This window comes from Conger conger, chromosome 8 (genome assembly GCF_963514075.1).
Source record: "Conger conger chromosome 8, fConCon1.1, whole genome shotgun sequence".
In the NCBI taxonomy this organism is placed as follows: Eukaryota; Metazoa; Chordata; class Actinopteri; order Anguilliformes; family Congridae; genus Conger; species Conger conger.
This window is the reverse complement of record NC_083767.1, coordinates 5,075,733-5,095,732: the sequence shown is the minus strand read 5'-3', so window position 1 is coordinate 5,095,732 and position 20,000 is coordinate 5,075,733. Positions and strand designations below refer to the sequence as shown.

Sequence of the window (20,000 nt, the reverse complement as noted above, 5' to 3'; positions counted from 1 at the left end):
ATTGGAGGAGGAGGAGGCGGGGGGCGGGGTCTCGTCCGTGCAGACGGTCAGCCTCACCGTGCTCTGGGACTTCTTCAGCAGATTGATCACCTGAAACGGCAGCGCAACGACTGAGGCCCGGGGACGATTCATCAGCCAACAGGACACAACGCACATCTGCGATAAACCACACATCTGCCACTGAAATTATACACACTCTCAGAAATAGAGTGACAGCAAAGGCACATTTTCTGTTCTTCAAGGATCACATTTCTCAAATGTACCCTGGAAGTACAGTGATGTTCTCCTCGGGTACAAATGAGTACATTTTCCAAGCCATAAAGGAAAATTAATCATATATTGCTGGCTAGCCTACAGGAAAATTTTTATTTGACGTACATTTCTTATGGGTATTGCCCCAGCGACAAACATTTCTACCTTTCAGGCACTTTTAACAGCTTTATTTCTGAGAGTGTAGTTCTCTAAAAAAGGGAACACATTCCATCATTTTCATAATTTCACTATAACCACCACTTCAGCAGTCTACACCCTTGTTACTGCGTTATATTATAAAACCATACTGTCCATGAATGACTAGATTATTACTTTTTTACTGCCCTTAAAACAGGTTTGATTTCGGTCGTGAATCTTGGCATTAGGCCCTGCTTAACCATCTCTGTGCAGGTAGCAGGCGTGACCTTTGCCCAAACATGGCCTAAATCAGTAAAACAGTCAGTCATGTGACCTTTCCACAGACAGGGAGGATATGCATGGGCTTTTACACTCTGAGTTTACAGCATTCAGTGTAAATCAAAGCCAGACTGGTGCATAGGTACTAAATCGTTACTCCCCACGTCTGTCTGTTCTATGGCCACCGTGTTCCAGGGCGATAAAGACGTACTGAGAGTTGGGCTCGCATGGTGTGGAACCAAAAAATATGTGGTCAGAAACACAGCATAGTACTTGCTTCCCTTTTTAAGATGTGGCTACCCAGGCAATGGACAGAAATGGATTGAATGCTGTTGTGGTCTTGGAGCTGATTGGCTGATGTGTCTCCAACATCGGCCAATAGAGACTCAGGTACTCAGATTTAGCTGACCATACAACACATAACTCTATTATTTATTGTAAAAATGAATGATTGTAAATCGTAAAATAGAACAAAATTGCCATTTTATATAACCTCTGCTCGAATGGAATGCTAGTGCTCATGATCTTAAGATTGGCTGACTGCAGGTCTGATTTCAGATTAAAACTGAATTTGGGAGAACTGCTTTTCCATCTTGTGCTCCTCACACCTGGAACGAGTTACAGCTCATTTTAAAAACCGATTCATTGTTGGCAGTAAAATAATTCCAGGCACTGATTTTAAATATTGTCAAATTTGATTGTTGTCCCTTTTAAGTTATTTATGTACTGCTTGGCAAACCGTTATTATTTTAATTTATTTCATTACCTTATTTTTTTCAGCATTTTAAAAGCGGATCTTTTCCTCAATATGTCACCAAGATATAAATAACTTTGAAAGCCTGGAAACATTTTATGAGAGGTGAAATCAATGCAATGTGTATTTCCAGTTTGGCCTGGGTGATATCGCCACTAAAACAAAATGAGAAATTCATAGATTTAACAAATGGCTTCCGTGCCGAGGGGAAGAAAAAAACTAGACTGGAGGAACAGAAACCGAAGCCCCTGGCCTCACCTTCTCCACAGGGTGCCCAATGACCGGGTCATCGTCCACCGCCAGAATTTTGTCTCCGACTTTGATCCGGCCATCCTGCAAACACACTGCTGTGAGCGAGGGCGCTTTTAATGACCGCAAACACGATCACGCTGGCCATCACGATTTATCATGTATGGAGTTTAATGGAGGCATACAGCTCTATAACAGTGTTCCTCACTCCTGGTCCTGAAGAGCCGCAGGGTGCACTGGTTTTTATCTTCACCTTAATATCAGCAACCAATTGAGAACCAAGAAACCAGGTGAGGAGAGTTAATTGTGTAATCAACTGCTTTAATTGATCAATTAAGTGCAAAGTAACAACAAAAAACCAGCACACCCTGCAGCTCTCCAGGACCAGGACTGAGGACCACTGCTCACTAAAAGCTGGTTCGGAGAATCTCATTTCCATAACCACTTTTATATATATATTTTTAATTTTAGGCATTTATCTGAGAGCTTATCCAGAGTGACTTACAATTAGTGCAAATGAAGAAAAGGCCCAGATTCATAAATCACCAACGTCATCTCATGTAGAGATTAATGAGAAGCTCAATGGCTGGACTGTAGCAGGTCATCATTTGTCACTAAAATTAATGTGTGAAACAGAGGACTGAGAATGTATGGTTCATTGAAATTAATTAAAAACATTTTTTAAATGGTTTTGGAATATATAGGGTAGATCGAGGGGGAAAATGTGGAATGAGTAAAGGAGAATAAAGGTAGAGAAGAGGGAGATGTGTTGGAGTAAATATCACACTACAGAGCTCATAAGACGTATCACTCTACCATATGAACACCTGGTCCAGATGACACCCTGAAGCCCTGTTAAACGCCAAAGGCTGGGTGTGTGGGTTATGACCCAGGGCTGCCCAACCCTGTTCCTGGAGATCTACCAGGTACAGGGTTGGGCAGCCCTGCTCCAGCTGTTGAATGAGGTGTGCTGTGTTAGGGTTGGAGTGAAAACCTACAGGATGGTAGATCTACAGGAACAGGGTTGGGCAGCCCTGCTCTACTGTAGCTGTTGAATGAGGTGTGCTTTGTCAGGGTTGGAGTGAAGACCTACAGGACGGTAGATCTCCAGGAGCAGGGTTGGGCAGCCCTGCTCTAGCTGTTGAATGAGGTGTGCTTTGTTAGGGTTGGAGTGAAGACCTACAGGACGGTAGAGCTCCAGGAACAGGGTTGGCCAGCCCTGCTCTACTGTAGCTGTTGAATGAGGTGTGCTGAGTTAGGGTTGGAGTGAAAACCTACAGGACGGTAGAGCTCCAGGAACAGGGTTGGGCAGCCCTGCTCTACTGTAGCTGTTGAATGAGGTGTGCTGTGTTAGGGTTGGAGTGAAGACCTACAGGAAGGGAGAGCTCCAGGAACGGGGTTGGTTACCGCGGTGATCGCCCCTACCTTTCCTGCTGCTCCGTACTCAGTCAGGCTCTTGATCAGCACCCCGCTCTTGGTGTCCTCCTCACTGATGGCGATTCCCAGCCCCCCCTGGTCCTGTATCCCCCAACGACAGACACAACAAACTGTCATTTATTAACACTCTCCAATAACAACAAAATATAATCTGTCATTTAGCTGATGCTTTTATCCAAAACAACTTACAGTTGATTAGGCTAAGGCCCAGGAGCATTGTCGGGTTAAGGGCCTTGCTCAAGGACCCAGCAGCTCTGTGGATCTTATTATGCCTACACCAGGGCTTGAACCAAACAACCTTCCGGGTCCCAGTCATATACCCATAAAGGGAGGAAGACAGAACAAATGCTTGTCGCTGGGGTGGTAACCTATGGCTCTATAAAACTGTACCCCTAGCCAGCAATATATAATTAATGTGTACCTTTTTTGCCTGGAAAACATACTAACTTGTATCCAAAGAAAACATTGGGTACATTTGGGAAATTTGATCATGGAAGAACAAAAAGTACCTGCACTGTTTTTGTATTTCTGAGAGCATACGATACAAACGGGCACCAAGATGTGCATCAAAATACGACTGTCGTAACCGCAGACGACGACAACATGGCTTTAACCCCCCCTCCGCCCACACCTGATGTTCTCCGAGGTAGTTAAACACGAGAACATTACTACATGCAGCCAGCAGATGCTGGGTTATGACTGTAATCTTCTGTTATGTAATTGAACATGTGGACTGACATAAGCAGGGGCTCCTGCGCCAGGTGTGGGGGTTTTCAGCGGCCCGTTAAACGTGGGCGGTTTCGCCGCGTTCTCGGGGCTCTCATTAAGCGGCGTGTTGAAAGAGCTTTGGGGGATTCGGCTGTGACCCGGGGTGTATGGGCCTGACGCACGGGTGAGGAATTCGGCCGTAAGCCTCCCCAGACTCACCTTGGACAGCGTTACATGCTGCACGTATTTGAACATGTCCACGTCGATCGCTGAGGGCGAAACCGCAGCACCTGTGTCCTGTTAAGCAAAAGATAAAAAGCAATAATCAAATAAAATATATCATTTTCCCCTCTAAGGTATTCAGGAGAAAACACTGCACGTATACTCCAGCATAGTGTTTCCCAAAGAGGGGGGGCGCACCCCCGCCCCACAGGGAGAAACAGCAGGGAGTGCTGGTGAGGGCTGAAGGGGAAAGGCACAGCACAACATGTATGTGTGTGTGTGTGTGTATGTGTGCGTGTGTATGTGTGTGTGTGCGTGTCTGTGTATGTGTGTGTGTGTGTGTGTGTGTGTGTGTATATGTGTGTGTATGTGTGTGTGTGTGTATGTGTGTGTGTGTGTGTGTGTGTGTGTATGTGTGTGTGTGTGTGTGCGTGTATGTGTGTGTGTATGTGTGCGTGTGTGTGTGTGTATGTGTGTGTGTGTGTGTATGTGTGCGTGTGTATGTGTGTGTGTGCGTGTGTGTGTATGTGTGTGTGTGTGTGTGTATATGTGTGTGTATGTGTGTGTGTGTGTGTATGTGTGTGTGTGTGTGTGTGTGTGTGTGTGTGTATGTGTGTGTGTGTATGTGTGTGTGTGTGTATGTGGGTGTGTGTGTGCGTGTATGTGTGTGTATGTGTGTGTGTGTGTATGTGTGTGTATGTGTGTGTGTGCGTGTATGTGTGTGTGTGTGTGTACGTGTGTGTGTGTGTATGTGTGCGTGTGTGTGCGTGTATGTGTGTGTATGTGTGTGTGTTGGGGGTGGGGGGCTTTAGCATTATATTCTCAAAATGTCTGAAGGAAATAAAATTGTGATCTGTGAACTCTGATCATGTGATCAGGAAAATGCTCAAACCCTAAATATGTCACCCAGAGGCAGAGGGTTTTGTTTATATCATGAGCTCACACCACAGGAGATTCCGTACTAAATCCGAGATTTTAGTCAGAGCTAATTTTCAGAAATAAAGCCAAATGTTTGCGCCCCTAGAGAAATTTAGGATCTGGAACACAGTGCTTTCTGATTAAGAAAGGGAAATGGGGAGAAATGGCATCCCTGATTGAATCTATGAAGAGGATGATTACCTGGTATGGGTCGTTAGGCTCTGAGCTGGAACAAAAGCCTGCAGACACGGTGGTGGATAGGGATGTGAATCCCTGAGATGTGATTGGCTGGCGGGTGTGTGGTATTGGATAGCGATTTGAATTCCTGGTATGTGATTGGCTGGTGGGTGTGTGGTGTTGGGTAGTGAGGTGAATCCCTGAGATGTGATTGGCTGGTGGGTGTGTGGCATTGGGTAGTGAGGTGAATCCCTGGGATGTGATTGGCTGATGGGTGTGTGGTGTTGGATAGTGAGGTGAATCCCTGGGATGTGATTGGCTGGTTTACCTCTCCCAGTGAGTCCAGTGCTTCTCCGTACTCCTTCACTGGTCCAACAGCCATCTGGTCCAACGCCTCTGTGTTCCTGTGTGTGTCAGCGTAGAGAAGTGTCAGGACTGAGGGTGTGTGATGTGTGTGTGTCTCTCAGAGACCCTGTCACTCACAGTGGGAAAGCCACGTCCCTAACCCTGTCAATTTGGGACTCCCAGTTGACAGGCGACATAGCAACTGGGCGGAGTCACATGACCGACAGGAAACTGTGGGTAAACAAGCACCAGGTGGGACTACTCAGAGATCGGCTGACCAGGCCTCGGGAATTCTCCCATGTGATTGGTCGAGGGACATGTGACATCACAGAAACTTCACTGCAGGGGCTGAGGTGTGTGTATGTGTGCGTGTGTGTGCGCGTGTTTGTGTGCGTGTGCGTGTGTGTGTGTGGTGGGTATGAATCACACACTTGGGGCACAGATGTGCTGGTATTACAGTGCGATCACTAACAGGGCACACAGTCTGCCTGCTGCTTCTCTGAATGATATCATCGCCCTCTACTGGAAAAAAAAGGCCAACACAAAGGTCCCAAAATGTACACCTTTCCACTGTTTCATTTTAGGTTCCTAATATCCGTAAGAAGATGTTTGTGTTGTTCTAAGAACCAAAAATGATCTCTTTCCAGTCTTACATGTTCATTCTCCAGCGCCTCTCATGAGCTTCACCAAGAACAGGCTGTTTTAGTGACTGCGTCTTTAAGGCTCATTAATATCAATGATATGTTCTGATTGGCTAACAGCGCCACAACAAGCTGAAGCCATCAGTGCTGAGCGTTTGGATTTCTTTCAGCTCCAAGGCAGGCTGGGCTGAAGGCAGACACACGCAAATGAGCGTATAGTTGTGACGTCATAAAAGTTACAGATGTCCAAATGGCTGCATTAAATGCACATTTTTCTTCATAAGGATTGTGTACATTTCTTTGGGGACTGTGCGTTTTCATACTTTCACAGAGTTTCACAGAGTTCCTTCATAATGCACATAGCGAGGGCAATGTCGTTTTCCCCAGTACGGGACCCGTGAGAACAGAGCCTCCTGCTGACCTCACCTGATGAAGATGATCTTCACCTTCGACGGGGCGCCTTTGATGATGGACGAGGCGTTCTGGTGGCTGCGGCCGTACAGGATCTGTCCGTTTATCTGCTCGTAGAAATGCAGAAAGGTCACCATTCAGGGCCTGAAGTCAGACAACGTTTCACCATTTATCTGCTCGTACAAACGCAGAAACATCACCATTCAGAGCCTGAAGTGATTTGGGTAAGGTAAGGCTAGGGTATAGCTAATGCACTGCAGGCTAAGGCTAGGGTAAAGCTAATGCACTGCACGCTAAGGCTAGGGTATAGCTAATGCACTGCACGCTAAGGCTAGGGTATAGCTAATGCACTGCACGCTAAGGCTAGGGTATAGCTAATGCACTGCACGCTAAGGCTAGGGTATAGCTAATGCACTGCACGCTAAGGCTAGGGTATAGCTAATGCACTGCACGCTAAGGCTAAGGTATAGCTAAGGGACTGCACGCTAAGGCTAGGGTATAGCTAAGGGACTCCACGCTAAGGCTAGGGTATAGCTAATGCACTGTACACTAAGGCTAGGGTAAAGCTAAGGCACTGCACGCTAAGGCTAGGGTATAGCTAAGGGACTGCACGCTAAGGCTAGGGTATAGCTAAGGAACTGCACGTTAAGGCTAGGGTATAGCTAATGCACTGTACACTAAGGCTAGGGTAAAGCTAAGGCACTGCACGCTAAGGCTAGGTATAGCTAAGGGACTGCACGCTAAGGTTAGGGTACAGCTAAGGCACTGCACACTAAGGCTAGGGTATAGCTAAGCAAATGCACGCTAACGTAACGCAATGTAATGACTGAATTTAATGTAACGTAATGTAACGTAATGTAACGACCCCTCCAGTGAAGCCCCCCTCACCTCCAGGAGCTCGTCCCCCACCAGGATGCGTCCGTCTGTCCCTGCGGCCCCCCGGGGGTCGATGCCCACCACGAACACACTCATCCGGGAGCGATCCCTGTTCCCCGCCAGGCTGAGCCCCAGGCCCGCCCGGCCCTTCTCCAGATCGATCATGTGGAGCTCCCCTGGGAGACTGCCGTACCGCTGGATCGCCTTCTCTGGAGGAGAGAGAGTACGACAACAATGAGGGACTAACTCTGTACTCTTACACTAGCCCTAACCCTAAACCTCCTCTGGAGGAGAGAGAGAGAGTACGACAACAATGAGATACTAACTCTGTACTCTTACACTAGCCCTAACCCTAAACCTTCTCTGGAGGAGAGAGAGAGAGTACGACAACACTGAGATACTAACTCTGTATTCTTACACTAGCCCTAACCCTAAACCTTCTCTGGAGGAGAGAGAGAGAGTACGACAACAATGAGATACTAACTCTGTACTCTTACACTAGCCCTAACCCTAAACCTTCTCTGGAGGGGAGAGAGAGAGAGAGAGTACGACAACACTGAGATACTAACTCTGTACTCTTACACTAGCCCTAACCCTTCTCTGGAGGAGAGAGAATGACAACAGTGAGGGACTAACTCTGCATCTTATCTACTAACCCAAATCCTAACCCTAACCAACCCCTGATCCTAACCCGAAACAAACCACTAATAACTGCACACCAGAGGAGGAACACTGGATCCTAAAACTTAAGTTACACATACTTTATTCCCAACAGGGCTGAAAAAACACATGCAACTCAAAGAGGGACCAAATTCCTCCTACTTAAAGGCTCCAGTACTATGAATCGCCCGTGTAGACCTTTCTTTCCCAAGGGCACTAACCTAACCATCACCCTAACACACTTTACACTCTCTGTGCTTACACACACCCTAACACACTTTACACTCTCTGTGCTTCCACACACCCTAACACACTTTACACTCTCTGTGCTTCCACACACCCTAACACACTTTACACTCTGTGCTTACACACACTCTAACACACTTTACACTCTGTACTTACACACACCCTAACACACTTTACACTTTCTGTGCTTACACACTCCCTAACACACTTTACACACTCTGTGCTTACACACACCCTAACACACTTTACACTCTCTGTACTTACACACACCCTAACACACTCTACACTCTGTACTTACACACACCCTAACACACTTTACACTTTCTGTGCTTACACACTCCCTAACACACTTTACACACTCTGTGCTTACACACACCCTAACACACTTTACACTCTCTGTACTTACACACACCCTAACACACTCTACACTCTCTGTGCTTACACACACCTGAACACACTTTACACTCTCTGTACTTACACACACCCTAACACACTTTACACTCTCTGTGCTTACACACACCCTAACACACTTTACACTCTCTGTGCTTACACACACCCTAACACACTTTACACTCTCTGTGCTTGCACACACCCTAACACACCTTACACTCTCTGTGCTTACACACACCTGAACACACTTTACACTCTCTGTACTTACACACACCTGAACACATTTTAACACTCATGGGTTACACTTACACTTTATAATTACCAGAACAACTACACATATCCTTCATCTATAATGCAACACTGTAATACAGTCCATAAAAGCCATTCATTTTAATAACAACACCAACTGCATTCTGAGTGTGTGCTGAGAAGCCTTTAATAATGCATGCTTTTGTTTGTGTTTTTTCTTTATGAACACATCAGCAGTGTAGTCGGGACATGCCCTGGGACTGCAGATTAAAATTAGCCTCAGGCACCGGTTCAATACGCTGAAGGCCCCGCCATCCGTGCCCAAAAGTGCAGAACGGCCCTGGGTGAACGGGTAAATAAATGACGAACAATAATATACGCGCAGAAATATGAAATCTATAAAGAGGCAGCCGCTTGAGTAATCCATCCGGGCTCGCGCTGCGACATCTGTCTGTCTGGCGGAGCGTGTTCAGATATTCATAAATCAATATTTGGGTAATTTGGTTGGAGAGCGGCGCAGCCCCCGGCCGCGCGCGGCTCTCAGGCCCGCTCCGCTCCGACGGTCTCGTCTGCGGCGGGTCACAGAGAGGACGACGGCGGAATGCCGAAGTGCGGAGGGGAGCCACCTGGTGGCCGCCGGCCGCCGGCGCGCCCGGCCCACACACTCACTCCAGCTGTAGCCCAACTCGTCCTCCTCCCCCGACGCATCCTTCGGGAACGCCGGCCGGTCGGGAATCTCCGTCAGCGTGTCCGTGTCCGTCTCTCCCACGTGGGGGACCGTGGGGAGGGTGAGCGGGGGCGGGAACGCCGGGGACATCCGGCCAGCGTCTCTCTTCGCTGGAGGCTGTCGTCAGCGGCGGGATGAATTAGGCAACGCGCAGAAAACGCTACATCAGTGTGGAGCACGTCGCACAAACATTCCCCAAAACCCCCACCACAGAAAGACAGGAATTCTGTACACTGCTGTTCCAAACGGAGGAGTATCAGCCTGGCTTCACACACATTCTGAGTTTGACGGCTTTCTGATTGTAATTAAACCTAGGCTCTGGTCTTATGAGAATGAACACATTAATCGCAGTGATTTCATGAATATGATGTTTTAGAGTTGATCAGTAGATCAAAGTCTTTTACTGGCTTGCTGAAGTGTTCTTTTAACATCAATACTGTTCGGGGAATGAGCTTTTAAACACGCAATGTGCACATTCCACATCTGACATCAAATCACTTCAAGGTTCAATTGAGGAACGATGAGAACTTACCTTCATATTTCAATAAAACATCAGTGAGTAATTGAAGATATTTTCAGGATTGTCAAGATCATACGATTTTTAGAATCACATTTAGGAAAATATTTTTTGAAAAATATGTAATAGTAAATAATTGGTTGGGATTTGAATTTCACTTCTAACTTATTCTGACTTATTCTGAGTATCACGTCAAAATGTTTATCCATTTGAACACATGTCACAGTGAACTGGCACGTTCAGTATAGCATGTGTTTTTGAATAAATTCATCAGAGCTCGCTGCATTGATGACATCATCCGTATGCCACATTTACACAGACAGACAGGCACACAAAGAGGGGTGAGGGGGTTAGGCTCACGTATGAACGTACAGAAGCCGTGAAATATGGGATTAGGGGTGGGCGATAGCCTCATGGCCAAAAAAACTATATTGTTTGGGTGGGACACAATATACGTCAGGGAATTTTGTGATAACATGATTAAATACAAACATTTTTGCATGTTTTAGAAACATATAACATTGGCGTGACGTTCAAATTGGTTTCTCTAAGGTGACTTAGTCCTTAGCTTGAATAACATTACTATTAGCCCATTTCTTCATAATCATTGAAGCCCATGACAAAACTAAGGGTATGTACACACTAATAAACACTCATATTATCTTACACTCATGTTACTCAAGCATTTAAGTTACTCATTCCATGACACCGTAGTTACCACGGACACTTCCAGGGTGGTTATCAGACCAAACTGTTATCAGCTGGAAATGTTTGAAAGGACGACCTCTTTGAAAAGGCTTATCGTGGCCGAAACAGTAGCGATGTCAAAATAAAAGCGCCACATCGCCCACCCCTGTGGAGAGTTTCACATGAGTGTGGCTGTATGCTCATACACGAGAGGGTTAGGCTACTACGACACACAAAGTCCCACAAACCTTAAACGGAGTAGGAGTAAAGGGGTTAGTTGGGGAGAGGCGGAGGAGAAGTCTACTGTGACTCTCAGCCCCCTACGGGAACAGAGAAAACGTCACAACGTTTATAAACACGCCAGGACACCACAACAGGTCAAAGGTCAGGGCTGATGTTGGAAAAGGTGAAACGTCATGATTTTTATCCTGTGTTTTTATCTAGGCTTACACATACAGGTTTTACACAATAATAGTGAAAATAAATGACTACAAATCGGGGACTACTAACCTTGACGTGGCTGGCTGTGGTTTTCGGAGCCTCCTTTTCCTCGATGCAGTCGGCGGTCGACGACTGTCACCGAAATTTTGGCGAGAGGGACAAAGACTTGAACATGTTAAACACCCTTCAAACGGAGAGGAGAGGACTTTAAAACAGACAAACAGGATGTAGTAGGGGCGCTTCTATGAGGAACACCTCGTTCTTCAACGTGGGGGAAAAGTACGGGAGTGGAAAGGCTTAAGGGCCTACATGCTGATCCAAGTAAAACAATTGGAATTGTGGTAGAAGTATGCATATTTTAGGGTCTAACTATTATTTTGCCGAGCTGCGTGTAAAACGATTTCCCATGTGACATGACGTATGTTGCATAATTATCGGAAGACGTTGCTAAATGTTATCACAGAGAGCTGACCACAGGAGAGGGGGGGGGGGTCTCTGGAGGAAGGATTAAGGACTACTCAAAACACAAAAAACATTTTGAGGGCAACATTTTAGATGCTAAAACCGGGAACGCTGATGCGTGTGGACCTTTGAAAATGAACAGGACTCATCGGGCCAGGCCCCTGACGGTTTCACAGATATGTCATGTTCGTCGGCGTTAATGGCGAACAACAAAGAACGTTTAGGTGCCCATCTGCCCAACGGCAGCTGCTGCGGCGGAATGGCGGCACCTCTGACGGAGGAAACATCTGGCGGGAGCGCCTTTTTTTCACCCGCCTGTTTCGGGCGGCGGACTGAGAACGAGGTTGAGGTGGCGGGGGTTTTCGGCCGCGCAGTGGAGCGGTTGCCCTTGGCGAGGGGGGCGGGGGTGGGGGGGGGGGGTGGACAGGTGGTCAGTTCTCCTCCACAGGGGCTCCTCCCCGCCCCACACAGATGTGATGGGCTGACTGATTGAGCATCCCCACACCAACGGACGGGCTGTCCACCACACAAACACAAACACTGGCTATCTGTGAACACGACCCTGCTTCTCAATCCACACCACATCTATTACCCACGCTCACCCACGTTTCTTTCAGTGTGGTAATAAATGAGACGACACTACAAGCAAGATTGTAAGAGGTAAGATGGAGGTTAAACTTGCAGTAAACGCCGTGGGCTTCAGCAAGGCCAAAGACTACCCGAATCTTCCCAGTGAGCAATTAACTATCGCACCGCCGCGGGCAACAGCTGACCTGCACGCCACAGTTTTGCAAATTGGCGCTACGATGCTACGCTATCAGCAGGATCATCCAACAACTGCTCAGTCCTCTCCCAGCAGCGGATCTTCAGCTCGACTGCAGGGCATCTTGAATGTACTGCAAGGGTCTTTCAGCGAACTTATCCCTGGTTATGGGTATGCACTTTGTTGTACGTCGCTCTGGATAAGAGCGTCTGCCAAATGCCAATAATGTAATGTAACTGGACAACTGGACAGCATTACGTCCTGATCACACTGGAGCTCGACCGTAGCGCATCTCGACCGCAGTGGCGATTTGCGCGACAGCTGTACTAGCGACACACTGCTAACGGAGCGCTACGTGCCAGGCTAGCTGGGACGGGGAGCTGGGGTAACAGGCAGGGGAGAGCAGGCTAACCTGGAGAGGAGCGGGCAGTAGTGAGCAGGCTGCAGTTTGATTAGTGATGTGCAGGGCGGAGCCAGGAAGAGGGTTTAACTGCAGGAAGGGCAGGGGCGGTTTCTAGAAGCAACACACAGTTAGCAGTTTGAAAAAAAGAGGCAGTTTAAAGCAGTTGAATGCAAAACTATCTCAGTGAATTCAGTCACAGAGGTCGTCCATGGAAATGTAACACTATAAATGCCATGTAACTGATAGACCTGAGTCAAATATGTATTTGTTTTGGTAATATGTACTTTTCTGTGCTCGATTGATCTTGCCTGGTGCAACTGAGCCAACCAAGAGGACCAGAAGGCAGGGATCCAAGTATAGGTTCCAATACAAGCTGGATTTGAATCCAAAAACAATTCCATATTTGCCCAGGTCTGGTAACTGTAGATCTGTAACCAGATAGCTCAGGTTCCAGGTGTTTTACATTATGTTGTATATCTCTGTTTTCAGGTAATAGGGGGTTTTGGGGGGTTATCCAGATTTGGCTCCAGCTCCACACTGGCCTTGTTCCTAAACCACAGCCATAAAGAGGTTTGGTGTCCTTCGGTGAACTCCGCGTTAATAACCCCAACGTGTGACTGTTGTGCTTCCCTCATAATCAAAGATGGTGTGGAAGTGGAGAAAAACAATGCGCTCTGAGACCTTATATTTTATTCACGAGTGAGCTACGTGTAACAGATTTGCCGTCTTAAAAGCGCAAAGTGAATATTTATCAGTGCGGGGAGCCAGCTGGAGAGTCTGATTCCATTTGGGAACAGGAATAGAAAATAACTCGCAGCAATTAAACAGGCCTGGCATTGTGGAAGTGTCACTTTCCCTGGACGCCTCGTAATTGAATTTATCTACTTCCTTACACACGCACCAGAGCGCGACTAGCCAAGGAGTATGCAAATACTCGCTCTCCGGAAAGTTCCGAGCAGCGAGATAAGACTGTGCTCTAATAAGGCTGCCAGACAAGGCGGAGGGCTGGATTACCTTGCTTGGCGGGTGCGGATAGGGCGTTAATGCGGTGACATATTTCTCGATAACGGGGGAGGGGGCGGGGGTGTGTACAGATTCGGGCTGAGGGCAGACAGGAGGGGGGGGGGGTGTGGGGGGAGGTTAGTGAGGGGGGGGGAGAGAGAGGGAGAGAATTTAGTCCTGATGAGCATGGAGGTTAAAAGGGGGTCATGCATGAAAGAGCACACAGAGGCTGAACATCATTATCGTGTCGGCGATGCTGAACCAGCCGGCTTCGAACTGGAAATCAGATTGATGTGGGAGCGCTGAGTACTGGGATATTGCCGCTCTATCTCTGCAATGGCCTTATTAGTCTGCGATTTGAGAGTTATTGTGGCTGCTTAATGTTGTTAACATCCCTAATTTGGAAATAAACATGCATTAGGCGGAAAAATGGTGTGTGACAAAACAAGGCTAATCATTTCTGCTATTTAAACAAAAACGATTAGCCCGATAGCAATCTTTATATAGCAAACCAAACCACTGCAGTGCAGCAAGGGGGATGGCCACACATTGTCAGCATATCCCCCGCTATGAAAGACGCCTGCAAACATACATATAGAGCACACAGACTTGTGTGAGCCTGACCCTCACCCCAAGGCTGGGTGCGACAATTGCGGTGTGCCAAAATCATGACGAAAAGTCACGGCCATAGCTAGCTAGCAAGTTTTAAACAAATTAGATAATTTTGTTTCCTTAAATGTGTACTGTAGGTGGCTGAGAATGGATTGGGATGTAATCGCAGTGAAAACGCGATGACTGTTTTTTGTCTGTGTATTTCAGGGAATTATGAACAGGCGCAGACAGAGACGCCCTCCCGTCGGCACGGTAACGGAGAGACTCACTCGGGTCCTGTGGATGAGGCTCTGCACCAGGAACAGCACGGGGTTTCCCGCCCTCCGGATGGCCTCCACCGCCTGCTCGTGACTGGCGTCCCGTAGATCCGCCCCATCGACCTGCGGACGCACGGTCAGGTGAGCGACTTTACCAAAAAAACCCACAGAGAATAACCTAGCCTAAAATACATTTTACATTCCATTACTTTCCCATGACAGAAAACAAAAACCTAGAATTGAGCTGAAAAAACATGGTGGTTCGATTCCCGGTGTAGCCACAATAAGATCCGCACAGCCGTTGGGCCCTTGAGCAAGGCCCTTAACCCTGCATTGCTCCAGGGGAGGATTTTCTCCTGCTTAGTCTGATCAACTGTACGTCGCTATTGGCTGCCAAATGCCAATAATGTAATGTAATGTTTTGACACAGCTAGTAGCTGTTTGACCAGTTCAGACCAGCTCAATTTCCGAGCTGGTCAAGCTGGCATAGCTGGACTTTACAGCAGGGTTATCGATCACATGGAAACATTTCCCAGCCAAAATGAAACATTCAACATTCACGAGCAGTCGTTTATGCACAAAAGTATACAAAAGAAAGAAGAAGCACACTATCATTTAGATAATGTAAGGCATGAATGAATGCGGATGTGCATTTCTCCTTCTGCTGAAAGTTGTTTTGTTTATTTTGTTGTCGGGAGATGGAACACAGAATAAACTGAATTTCAGTTTAAAGTTTTGGAGCCAGTGGCTCGAGGGGAGGGGCAGAAATCTATTATTTCCTCTCCCTCTGAAGGGCTGGGTTTTGTAAAATGGAGGAAAGACGCACGTCACCATCATGCGTTAAACTGAGCTTCTCTTTCATTCGATTCATTATAAAAGCACAACACTTGTTTTTCACTTTTTTTTTTTACAAACAAATACGTGCAAGGCGATGTGTGAAAACAAGATTAATACTACTGTGAAACTGTGAAAAGGGGAGAGGGAGGCTTTTAATATGGAGCTTTTATTCCCATTAAAGAGCTATAGCAGGACTCACATCATCGTCCTCAAGGATTGTAAAACTGCTGCTTTTCCACTCTCCCCGTTTAGTTAATTGCCGGGAGAAAATAAAACTAGCTGGATTTGGATTGGAGGGGCAGATTTGATGATCCCTGGGCTATAGCATTTGGGGCTAATGGCTTGAGTAAAGGGCTCTAGTATTTGGGGCTAATGTTTGAGTAAAGGGCTATAGCATTTGGGGCTAACGTTTGATTAAAGGGCTTTAGCATTTGTGGCTAATGGCTTGAGTAAAGGGCTATAGCATTTGTGGCTAACGTTTGAGTAAAGGGCTATAGCATTTGTGGCTAACGTTTGACTAAAGGGCTACAGTGTTTGGGGCTAACGTTTGACTAAAGGGCTACAGTATGTGGGGCTAACGTTTGAGTAAAGGGCTACAGTATGTGGGGCTAACGTTTGACTAAAGGGCTACAGTATGTGGGGCTAACGTTTGACTAAAGGGCTACAGTATGTGGGGCTAACGTTTGACTAAAGGGCTGTAGTGTTTGGGGCTATGAGGTTGAAGGCGTTGGAAGACATATGAAGGTGAGATAGGGGGAGGCATAAGCAGGTAGTCAGTACTGCAGAAATAGACTTTCCCACAGGGCTTCTCAAACTCCATCCTGGGGGCCCACTGTGGAAGCTGGCCTCCCCTCTTACCATAATTGCAACCTCTGAATAGCAACGAGCTGTTAATTGTCCTTAATTAGACTACTGAAGAATAATTTATTCACTTAAGGCCACATTATGTCAGCAATAACCGTGTATGTCATGAAGAATTAATATTCCATTCACATCCCTGGACCTTTAATCAGTTAGGCTAACTAATGCTTTAATTTGTGTTGTATGATAAATGGCTCCTTTGGAATTTTTTCCATTGATTTAATATCTGACAGACCGTGGAAATAATTGTGTTCCTGATTGCTGAAAGTATGGTCACCTGGCCACTCAAACTGAACCATTTCTAAACAAATCAGCCAAACAGGCATTGCCCTGGAATGGATGAAAGTACAGATCAAATGTTAAAAATGTTACAGGGAAAAAAACAAACGTTTTTTAACAACCATACGTGTTTGGCTTCCCCAGGACCAAGTTTGAAATCCAGTGCTGTTCATAATCATAAACGGTAGTCTTGGGTTTGGAAACTGCATCATGTACCGTCTATCTGGGGTTTTAGAAGCAGGCCACGGGGGGGCTGGTGTGTGCGCTGCTTTAATCTAACCTTCACTGAATGTGTTCATTAGCTCAGTCATTTACAGCATTTGCCATTTTTCGATGAAATGATACATCACAGCTCAGGTCTGCACATGTGCCCCTGAACTAATTGCTAATTGGTCTAATTAAACAAGAGCAATGGGTCGGAACTAAAACCGGCACAAGCTGCCACCCACAGGATTCGCGTTTGACACCCGAGCTCTGGAGCGCTGGATCGGAGCTCTCTGTCTGATACTCGAACAAAATGGTGGCAAAGTGAAACAGAAACGTGTTTTCTCTGCCTGGAGAAAAGAAACCAAGCTCAGAGAGGTCAATAACAAGGCCCTGTGCTGGGGGTCATGTGGGAGGCACCAAAATAATACCTGCCAAGTCTTAACACAGCGCCATCTGCTGGCCAGATGAATTGGAACTATAAAAGAATACTCTTCTTCATATTTACACTGACTGAGCACTTTATTAGGTACATCTACTTATTCATGCGATTACCTAATCAGCCAATCGTGTGGCAGCAGTACAATGCGTAGAATCATGCAGATACGGGTCATGAGCGTCTATTGATGTTCACATCAACCATCAGAATGGGGAGAAAATGTGATGTAAGTGACTTTGGCCCGTGGAATGATTGTTGGTGCCAGACAGGGTGGTCTGAGTATCTCAGAAACTGATGATCTCCTGAGATTTTCACGCACAGCCTCTCAGAATGGTGCGAAAAACAAAAAACATCCAGTGAGCAGCAGTTCATGCTGGCAAAAATTCATTGTTAATGAGAGAATGTCAATCTTACCCAGAAAGGGCTGGTGTAGGTGCAGGCTTTTGTTCAACCAAGCAGCTGCACACCTGATTTTACTAATCAAGGTCCTCAGCAAAGACTCTAGTGGTTGATCAGTAGAAGCAGGTGTGCAGCTGCTCGTTTGGAACAAAAGCCGGCACCCACACCAACCCTTTCTGGGTACGACTGAGGACCCGTCCTCTAGGCTACAGCAGCAGAAGAAATAAATACCTAATAAAGTGTTAAGCAAGTCACAAAAAAAGGGATCGATTTTTAAAAATGCAAACATTCAGTTAATTAAGTAAATGAAGTGCTGAACTGTTCACCAGACACACAACTTTGTGTATCTGGCCCATGAATCCAAATCCAGCCCTTGGTTTTCTTTTCTCCCTAAATAATTAACTGAACGATCAGTGCTACTGATTAGCCAGACTGCCTTCACCCCTGACTCCCAGGTAAAGGAGGGGTGTAAAAGCAGCAGAGGGCAGTGGTTTTGTGATCCCAGCAGTAAACTCTTATCGATACGGGGGTGGAGATAACACTGCTTCTTCTCACACCTCAGTTTCACAGGAAGCAGACAGCTGGGAAATGCTGGAACCCGATTGGCCAGCAGGTGTTAAGGTGTGAGATAAGATAGTACAAGAACACGGCACCCAACCACACACGGGAACACTGACGCAACATACGCTCTAAATAAATCACATCCAAATGGCAAAGATAATCACCAGCCTTGCGCTAAAAATTAATCAAGATGTAATTAAAATTCTTCGTGCCATGTCTTTTTAATGTATTTGTGCGTATAAAATTTTCATTGTAGAATTGATGTGAACCACTTTCATTTTAGATCTCCAGCTTGCTTTGATCATAACTGGATAAACACTCATAATAATTATGTATTTTTAAATAATCCATTGAATATATAATATTCAGTATACAGCAAATGAAGATGGCCAGAAATGACAAAAAACAAAGTTGGAAATATTTTGCCAGATTGCTATTTTCAGACTAGTGCAAGCCAGTATTACTCTGGAGATGTTTAATTGAATAAAAGGCTGAATTCAATAAACATTTTGTCCTTTTAACTCATAAAAACAAAATGCAGGTCTGACTATGTCTCCACAGAGTTGGAGAAGCTGATTTTAGCATTGAAGGGACAAAACGAACACTTTAATAGTTTGATTTAACAGCAAGCCGAATTTAAGCATGGGTATTGATAGGAGCCAGGCTGATGACTGTAATCACTGGTGTAGTTTACTGAGAATAGAGCAAAACCCTGGAGTTAAACTGCCAGTGAATATCTGTACTGCGCACAGTCTCTATTTTTAAATCCCCTTTAAAAACCCTTCCTCTCACACACGCTGTTTATTCTCTGTAATTATTCGTTTTTGTTTTTTTCCCCAGACTTTTTTCTGTGATGTGCTTTACTTTTCACTGTTTATGACCCTTCCTCACATGTTCATATATTTTTATGCTTCTGTCTTTACTCACTGTCATATTTTAACTCTGTGAAGTGCTGTGAATGGCTGGATGGGCACTTCAAAAATAACCTTTTGATTATTATGATTATCACGATGATGATGATGATGATTATTATATCGGCGTTTGGGTCAGCACCTCCACGATCCTGTCCCCGGTCTTCAGCGTGCCGTTGCGGCCCGCGGGGCTGTCCTCCAGGATGTGCTTGATGAAGATGCCCCTCATCACCTCTCCGTTGCTAAGGCGGCTGCCCATGCCCCGCCCCCCGACGATGCTGATGCCCAGAGACTTCCCTGGCTCCCGGTACAGCTCCACTCTGGGGAGGGAAGAGTTTGAGTGTGCTCAGTCACCCCTGCTGCTGGGCTGCTCTAGTGTGCCGCTCAAGGGTGCTGCTCTAGCGTGCTGCTCTAGTGTACCATTCTAGTGTGCTGCTCTAGTGCACCATTCTAGTGTGCTGCTCTAGTGCACCATTCTAGTGTGCTGCTCTAGTGTACCGCTCTAGTGCGCCACTCTAGTGTGCCGCTCTAGTGTACCATTCTAGTGTGCTGCTCTAGTGTACCATTCTAGTGTGCTGCTCTAGTGCACCATTCTAGTGTGCTGCTCTAGTGTACCATTCTAGTGTGCTGCTCTAGTGTACCATTCTAGTGTGCTGCTCTAGTGCACCATTCTAGTGTACTGCTCT

At 46.3% G+C, this 20,000-nt stretch overlaps 1 protein-coding gene across 3 annotated transcripts in view; it reads right to left on the bottom strand.

The window, feature by feature from the left end:
* LOC133134927 (multiple PDZ domain protein) overlaps positions 1-20,000 on the bottom strand; it is a 75,431-nt gene that overhangs the window by 15,323 nt on the left and 40,108 nt on the right. Inside the window, exons 26-38 of one of the 3 annotated variants that reach the window (XM_061251539.1) lie at positions 19,457-19,634; positions 14,836-14,946; positions 12,962-13,063; positions 11,394-11,456; positions 11,132-11,203; positions 9,622-9,796; positions 7,420-7,616; positions 6,547-6,638; positions 5,463-5,538; positions 4,037-4,114; positions 3,098-3,190; positions 1,682-1,756; positions 1-90 (exon numbers count right to left, since the gene is read on the bottom strand). The exon at positions 1-90 is cut by the window's left edge and continues 91 nt beyond it. In XM_061251539.1, the coding sequence (XP_061107523.1) occupies positions 1-90; positions 1,682-1,756; positions 3,098-3,190; positions 4,037-4,114; positions 5,463-5,538; positions 6,547-6,638; positions 7,420-7,616; positions 9,622-9,796; positions 11,132-11,203; positions 11,394-11,456; positions 12,962-13,063; positions 14,836-14,946; positions 19,457-19,634 (1,402 nt within the window). The remainder of the gene's footprint in view (positions 91-1,681; positions 1,757-3,097; positions 3,191-4,036; positions 4,115-5,462; positions 5,539-6,546; positions 6,639-7,419; positions 7,617-9,621; positions 9,797-11,131; positions 11,204-11,393; positions 11,457-12,961; positions 13,064-14,835; positions 14,947-19,456; positions 19,635-20,000) is intronic. The other 2 variants (XM_061251540.1, XM_061251541.1) reach the window with 2 other exon arrangements.